Source organism: Quercus lobata, chromosome 4 (assembly GCF_001633185.2).
Source record: "Quercus lobata isolate SW786 chromosome 4, ValleyOak3.0 Primary Assembly, whole genome shotgun sequence".
Classification (NCBI taxonomy): Eukaryota; Viridiplantae; Streptophyta; class Magnoliopsida; order Fagales; family Fagaceae; genus Quercus; species Quercus lobata.
The window spans coordinates 53265753-53274262 of record NC_044907.1 but is presented as its reverse complement, the minus strand read 5'-3'; the positions used below and the strand labels follow the sequence as shown (position 1 = coordinate 53274262).

Sequence of the window (8510 nt, the reverse complement as noted above, 5' to 3'; positions counted from 1 at the left end):
CTAAGCTACACACAGTTTAATACTTGAAGCTACTGTCGTTTTCTGTTGTTTTGTTTCTTCCTTCAATGCTGCAGCTTTCCTTGTCACTGATTCAGTCAAGTTGCCTTCATGCTTCTCATGATTCTTCTTAGCATTCCGATACTCCCCCTCAAGGGAAGCTGCAGAATGAATGTTGATTATCCCCATTCTACAAACCAAACTTGAAAATTGATTAAAACTAAGTGCCTTGGTCAATAAATCAGCAAGTTGACAATGTATTCTAACATGAATTAACTTGATGACTTTTTCAAGCACCTTATCCCTCACTACATGACAATCAATCTCAATATGCTTGGTCCTTTCATGGAAAATAGGATTTGATCCAATGTCCAGTGTAGCCTGACTATCACAAAACAACAAAGCTTCTCTATTGTGCTGAACTCCAATGTCTTTTAGAAAGTACAACAGCCAAACTATCTCACATGGAGCCACAGCCATAGCCCTATATTCTGCCTCTGCTAAAGATCTAGACACTGTGCATTGTTTTTTTTATTTCCATGAAACTAGTGAGTCACCAATGAATATACTATAACTAGTCATTGACCTTCTTGTATTAGGGCATGCAGCCCAATCAGAATCTGCAAACCCCTTCACATGTAATTCTGATTTTGATGAAAATAGAATTCCTTTCCCTGGTCCATTCTTCAAGTATTGCATTATTCTATACACAGCATCTAAGTGAGGTTTCCTAGGCTTAGCCATGTATTGGCTCAACCTATGGACTGCATAGGTAATATCTAGCCTAGTGATGGTCAAATACAACAATCTTCCAATCATTCTTCTATACAAAATTGGATCCTTAAGCTCCTCTCCCTCATACTTAATCAATTTGATGTTTTGATCCATTGGTGTCCTTGTTGGCTTACACCCTAGATATCTTGCATCATTTAATACCTCAAGAACAAACTTCCTCTGACATAAAGCTATCCCTTGATCTGATCTAGCAACTTCAAGTCCAAGGAAATATCTCAAATATCCCAAGTCCTTCAACTTGAACCTCTGATCCAGCAACAACTTGAACTCTACAATCTCATCTTTGTTGTTACTGGCCATTAGAACATCATCTATATAAACTAATAGGATCAAAAAGGACTGATCTTTTTGTCTAGTAAATAGAGAGTAATCAGCTTTAGATTGGACAAACCCCAACTCTTAAATCAAAGTAGTGGAGAACTTGGCAAACCATTGCCTAGAAGCCTATTTTAAGTCCATAAAGGGACTTGTTTAACCTACAAACTTGCTCCCCTTGGCTATGAAACCCTGGTGGAATAGCCATATAGACCTCCTCAGTCAAATTCCCATGAAGAAACACATTGTTCACATCAAGTTAAGCAAGAAACCAACCCTTGACTACAGCCACTGCCAAAAGACATTTAACAGAAACCATCGTGGCTACTGGTGAGAATGTTTCAGTATAATCAATCCATTCCTTTTGAGTGAAACCTTTAGCAACAAGCTGTGCCTTATACCTTTCCACAGAGCCATCAGACTTATATTTTACCTTGTAAACCCATTTGCATCCTATAGGCTTCTTGTTGGCAGGCAAAGTGGTCAAGGTCCAGGTGTTATTGGCTTCTAAAGCTGCTATTTCAGCAACCATAGCCTCCGGCCATTTGGGGTCAGTAGATTCTTGATAATAATGTGTGGGTTCAACAATAGAAGAGATAGAACAACAAAAAGTATTATAAGAAGAAGAAAGGGACTGATATGAAAGATGAGAAGACAAGGGGTGAGAAGTACCTGATTGAAGAACAATGGCAGTGGGAGATGAAGTAACCATGTTACAATGGTAATCTTGAAGATAGGAAGGCTTTTTATGAGCTCTAGAGGACTATCTAAGGGGAATAGGATCAACAAGGGGCTTAGGAGGTTCAACAAGATCATCGTGCAGAAAATCATCATCAAGCTTATGATGAACTTGGAGAATAGTGTCATCCAAATCAGAGGAAACAAAAGGAGGAGTTGAGGTATGAGATGGAGATGGAGAATGAACATCATCAAAAGGGAGAGGGAAATACAAGGCAAGGGTACAGAAGGTTCATTAGATTGATAAGAATCAAAAGAGTGACAAGAATCAGAAGTTTTATTAGGAAAAATTGATTCATGGAAAATGACATCCCTTGAAATGAAAACTAAATAGGAATTTAAGTCAAAAACTTTATGCCCCTTGACATTAAAGGGATAACTAATGAAGACACACGTCCTAGACCTAGGATCAAATTTAGTCCTAGTGGCAGCAATGGTGGAAGCAAAGCACTCGTAACCAAGCACCCTTAAATGATCTTAAAAAGGTGGCTTATGAAACAAAAGTTCAAAAGGAGTTTTATTGCCTAATAAGGGAGAAGGTAATCTATTGATCAAATAGGCAGCAGTTAAAACACATTCCCCCCAAAAGTGAATAGGGAGATTGGATTGAAATTGTAAAGCCTTGGAAATAGAAAGAAGGTGTTGATGCTTTCTTTCCACAAAAGAATTCTGTTGTGGAGTATACACACAACTTTGTTGATGTATGATACCATTAGAATGAAAGAAATTAGACATATTGAACTCTAAACCGTTGCCATTTCTGATTTGCTTGATTTTGACATTAAACGAAGTAATAACCATATTATAAAAGGAAGTCACAAGTGACTGAACATCATATTTAGTCTTCATCAAGTAAACCCAAGTTACTCTAGTGCCATCATCAACAATAGTCAAAATATATTTGCAACCATCCAAGGTAGATGCAGAATAAGGACCCCAAACATCCATATAAAGAAGATCAAAGGCAGAATTGCTTATGTGATTATTAAAAGGCAAACGTTTCTGTTTAGCTGGAAAACAGATATTACAAGTACTATTACAAGAATTTTGTAAAAAGGAAAAACATGAGACAAAACTTGCAGTCTAGAATCTGAGGGGTGACCTAATCTAAAGTGCTAAAGAGATGAGAGAGTACTATTGGAAGCAACAGTAGCTGAAAATGAATTGAAAGCTGAATTGAGTTTGTGACTGGCTAGAAATTCAGTAAGTGTAGTAGAAGATGTATGCTAAAGACTACTAGATTGTAACAGGTATAATCCTTCAAGTTCTTGACCCACTCCAATCGTTCTCCAAGAGGCAAGGTCTTGAACAAAACAAAAAGTAGAGAGAAAAACAAGGCAACATGGTTGTGTGTTAGTGATAGTACTAACAGAAAGCAGATTAAATGTGAAAGAGGGCACACATAGAACATTATTGAGGATAAGGGAAGAAGACAAAACAATGGTTCCAATGTGTGTCACTGAAGCAGTTTTCCCATTAGGCAGTTGAACTATAGCATTAGTAACAGCAGTTATGGAAGATAATAAACTCACTGAACACTCAATATAGTCAGTAGCTCTAGTATCAATGACCCAAGTATCTGAACTAAAACCTCTTCTGTTCACCACTTTAGCAGAGAAAACAAAATGAGAAAGATTAATACCTGACATAGCATTGGAAGAAGAAGACACTCCATTTGTGAAAGATATTTCTTTCCCTTGTACTGTAGAAACAAGTGGAGAGGAAGGAGCAATCAAAGCTAGAAGCTGTTGACATTGCTCAGGAGTAAACGCTGAGCTGTTGGTGCTTGTGTTTGCCATCAATTATTAAGGCTGAGAGACTGAGACTTGATGAGCCATTGCATTCTTATTCTTGAACTTGAAGCCGGGTGGGAAACCATGCACCTATAGCACTAGTCTGTCGTGTGACCAGTTTTACCACAATGAGTACAAACTGGTTTGTCTATGCCTTTGCTACAAGGAGTAAACCTTGCTAAAAGATGGAATTGGATCCATAAACAAAACTTGAGTCTTGACTTGGGAGAATGATTCATTCAATCCCATCAAGAATTTCATTACTGACTCTCTGCCTTGTAAATCATTAAGCATTTTATTTATGTTACATACACATTTTCCACAAGTGCATGAAGGGAATGGACTTAAATTCTGTAACCGATCCCACAGTAACTTCAATTAAGTAAAGAAATCAGTTATAGACACCTCACCTTGAGGAATCTTAGCAATCTCCTTTTGAAGATTGAAGACTCTTGGTCCATTGGTTTGAGCAAAATGATTCCTCAAATCATTCCAGATCTCTAAAGTAGTATCTTCATAGATGATGCTTGCTTGGAGTTTGGGTGAGATTGAATTGGTTAACCCGGTGCCAACCATGTTGTCACATCTGATCCAAGCTTGCACAACTAAGGGAGAAGACACTAATGGTGATGAAAGAGTAAGAGTTCCATCAATGAATCCCAACTTATTCTTGGTTAGCAAAGCTTTCCTCACAGCTTGAGCCCATGTAGAGTAATATTCTCCTTTAGTCAGGGGCTATGTGACAAGAACTGTGCTTGGACTCTCTGCATGGTGCAAGAACAAGAGATCATCCATTGGTGAGTCCTGCGAAGAAGAAGAAGGTGCATTCTCTGTTGCAAAACCATTTGTAGTTGTAGCGGAAGCCATTGTTAAAAAGAAAAAGAGAAATCGCTCGATACCATATCAGAAAACAGAGGGAAAAACTTTCCTTATTGAATTGATTAGAAAAATCTACAATGTGCAACTTATATACAACTAGAAAGCTAAAACAAAGATGAAAACTAACTGCTAAAATGAAAAACTAACTAACTAACTTCACACGTGTAAAACTATATACTAAAAACCTTTCTCACATGTCACAACTAACTACTCAGCTAATAAATACACACTAAGCTACACGCAGTTTAATACTTGAAGCTACTGTCGTTTTCTGTTGTTTTGTTTCTTGCTTCAATGCTACAGCTTTCCTTGTCATTGATTCAGTCAAGTTGCCTTCATGCTTCTCATGATTCTTCTTTGCATTCTGATAAACCCTAAAATAGAACAAGATAACATCCCTAGAGGGCTTTGTGGCACTACCATGAAAGTGTCTTAAGTAATTACCTAAGCTACAATTATCTTACTTCTTACAAATGGACTACTAGTGCATTGTTCAGTGTTCACATTCTCCAATATAATTCATCCACAAATGTGCCTTTGCTGCATCTATAAGTCTAATACGCAACAACGTAAATGTTTGTACATCTGTAATTACTTGAATTCAAGCAGAAATACTACTTTTTATATAGGGGACAATCTAATGGTTGAAGCCATCAACTGGAATACCATGAAAAGAAAATAAGAATATATCGTCATACATCTCTTAAGGGACTTCCAGGTCGGGGATCTTGTACTACGGAAAGTAATGGGTGCCGTGAGAGATCCTTCACAAGGAAAACTCGGCCCCAACTAGGAAGGACCCTATAGGATCGCATCATGGCAAAGGAAGGGCACCTACCACCTCGAGACAATGGACGGACAAAAACTGCAGCACCCTTGGAACACGGAGCATCTTCGGAAATACTACCAGTAGAGAGAGAACTTAAAAACCAGGGATTTCCCAGTTCATTTTATTTTATCTTTTTAGCTACAATTTACTAGTTTTTATTTTGACTTTTGCTACAATCATTTTGTGCCTTTTTAAGCCCAAGGGGGCAGGTACTTTTTCTACAAATGCATTTTCTTTAAAAGAAGAATATTCAGACATAGCTTTGATTTTTCACATGGATGTTTATTACGAATAGATATGCTACACAAGGTAGACAGGTTGGCAACAAAGTCCACAAAGTGAACGGATCATCCAAAGGGTGAAATAACTGTCCACAAAGTGGACGGATCACCAAAATGGTGAAATAATTTAGTCCACAAAATGGACGGATCACCCAAAGGGTGGAGCAACCAAGTCCACAAAGTGGACGGGTAAACCAAAGGGTGACAATTCAGTCCACAAAGCGAACGGATCCCCCAAAATGGGTTTAATAACTGTCCAAAAAGTGGACTGATAACCCAAAGGGTGAAATAACTGTCCACAAAGTGGACGGATCACCAAAATGGTGAAATAATTTAGTCCACAAAATGGACGGATCACCCGAAGGGTGGAGTAACCAAGTCCACAAAGTGGACGGATAAACCAAACGGTGACAATTCAGTCCACAAAGTGGACGGATCCCCCAAAATGGGTGAAATAACTTAGTCCGCAAAATGGACGAATCACCAAAAGGGTGAAACAATTTACAAAGTCCACAAAGTGGACGGATCACCCAAAGGGTGAAATAAATCCATAGAGTGAACAGATCACCCAAAGGGTGAAGACTTTTTAGTCCACTGAGTGGACAGATCAATCAAAGGTTGAAATAATTTAGCACATAGTAGACGGATCACCCAAAGGGTGAAAATAATTCTAACTCCACAAAGTGGACGGGTCGCACGTTGGTTAGAAATACTCGTGTTAGACAAATAACGAGAATCCATGTATACAACTAGACGGATACCAGACCATCAACACCTTATACAAAAATTAACATAGACGGGTATTTTCTCAATCTCTCCTTCATAAAGAGAACGGATATTTAAGAAAGTTTCAAACAAAAAGTATTGAAAAGCATAAAAATAAGATAAAGCATTAATGACGGATAAAACCCCCAGGGGACAACTGTTTAATACAAAAATAAAAGGCAGATCGTTCTCAAAATAAATACAAAAAAAAAAAGATGTAATATTGAACTACACTTTTAGGTCGACATCTTGGACATCCTTCGATGGAACTGATTCTCCGTCACCCTGAACCACATCTTCACCAAAGAGATCGTCTGTATTCTCTAAAGCGACGGGCAAAGCAGACGTCTGATCTTGATCATTGACATTTATCATTGACACGTCCAGTTCAGGGTAGGCTTTCTTAAGTTGACGGAGTGCATCATCAAAGCCTTAAAGGAACGATCCCCCCAGCTCTCTCAACAAAGCGTCGAAGTCTCGGTATTTGCGGACCGCAACCTCCTTAGCTTGACGGAGCTTTTCCTTCAAGTCCTGGACTTCTTTGTCTTTGGCTTCCAAGGCCTTCCCAACTTCCTCCGTCCTCTGCTCAAGCTCTTTTCTCGCCTGCTCTGAAAGGTCAAACTTCTTCTCCATTGTAGACTTCCACTTATGAAGTTGACCGAGTTCATCCTCCGTCTGCTCTGCCTTTGCTCGTACACATTCCAGAGCCGCCTCACGGTTTAGACACCGGCCATTAGGCCCTTCATCATTACCAATGACTGAAATAAACAAGTTAAAAGGTGTTAAACAAAAAGCTAAGCAAAATAGACGGACTAAAATCGACGGATAAAAGTTACCTGTGCAACGGCAAAGAGACCCGTCTCTCCTATTGCCTCCGTCGAATGATTGCCCAGGTCCTCGTAGTCCTCCAAAGAAATAATTGATGAAATTTTCTCCAAGGCAAATTTGGAGTCGTCACGGAGAAGAGGAGGAAGCTTCTCCTGGCTAGTGGACGGGGCCTTCATTAAGCCCTTGCCAGACCCTTGTTTTGCTGGGGTGACGGTCTTCGAACCCTCAGCCATCAACCCTATGATGGGTTCCAAAGGGACTTTCTGCTGCTTATGTGGACGGTCAGACTTGGACGGTTGTTTCCTCTTTATCGACGACACCGTCCCCTTAGGAACCATAACCTCGCCCGACTCCTTTTGCTTGGCGGCCTGTGATTTTATCAGTGCCCTCCTCTTTGCGTCGTCAATCTCTGTAATACGGGACGGATGAAGTTATCTACATAAATTAAAACTATTTACGCGAAGTAAAAGATGACGGACTTACGTCTGTGAACTATTTCATCGTATTTGATGGCTTCACGGGTAGGCTCGGGACCGTCACAATACCAATGGATTGTTTTTGGATTTACCAACTTTGCCCAAGTCCGTTCTTCTGGCTTCATCTTCTGAAAAATTCTTTCTAGGAAACTAAACTCCTCAATACTGACTTGGGGGCGCCGTCTACCTGTAGAGGAAATAGACGGTTAAAGAAAACGACTATAGCTGACGAATGTAAAATATTAAGCAAATGTGACGGATGCATATGAGATGAATGTAAAACCCCCCAAGTAGTGTCGACGAGCATAAACTCCGTCTCTCCTGGACGGCTCATCCATCCGTCACCCTCTAGGAAGAAATAACGACTCTTCCAGTCTCTATTTGAGTCAGGTGTTTCAAAAATGACCTTCAGCAATGGGCCCCTACTGGCAAATCTATAAATTCCCCTTGACCTGTCAATCTCGTCTGGACGGTAGCAATGAAGGAATTCACGCACCATCAGCCTCCGTGCACCGTCTGTCATTGCACCATAGAGAATCTCCATGGCTATGAAGACCCTCCAGGCATTTGGGGATATCTGGTTAACGGACAAACCCAGATATTTTAAAAGCTCTCTATGCAATGTACTTAGCGGAAACCTAAGTCCCGCCTTCAGCATCTGTTCATACACTTCGACACCTTCTACCCCGTTGTAATAGCATTTCTCTGATACGTAGGGTAGACGGATTGGAATGTAGTCCAGAATTTGAAAATTGACCCTAAATGTGCTGAAGTGTTTCTCCTTAATGACGGAATTGAATTTATGCACCGTCCA

At 39.8% G+C, this 8510-nt stretch overlaps 1 protein-coding gene across 1 annotated transcript; it reads right to left on the bottom strand.

Moving 5' to 3' along the window:
* Positions 1 to 528: 528 nt before the first annotated feature.
* LOC115985442 (uncharacterized mitochondrial protein AtMg00810-like) lies at positions 529 to 1092 on the bottom strand. The gene has a single exon (XM_031108377.1). It carries the CDS (start codon positions 1090 to 1092, stop codon positions 529 to 531), a length of 564 nt encoding a protein of 187 aa, XP_030964237.1.
* Between the last annotated feature and the right edge of the window lie 7418 nt (positions 1093 to 8510).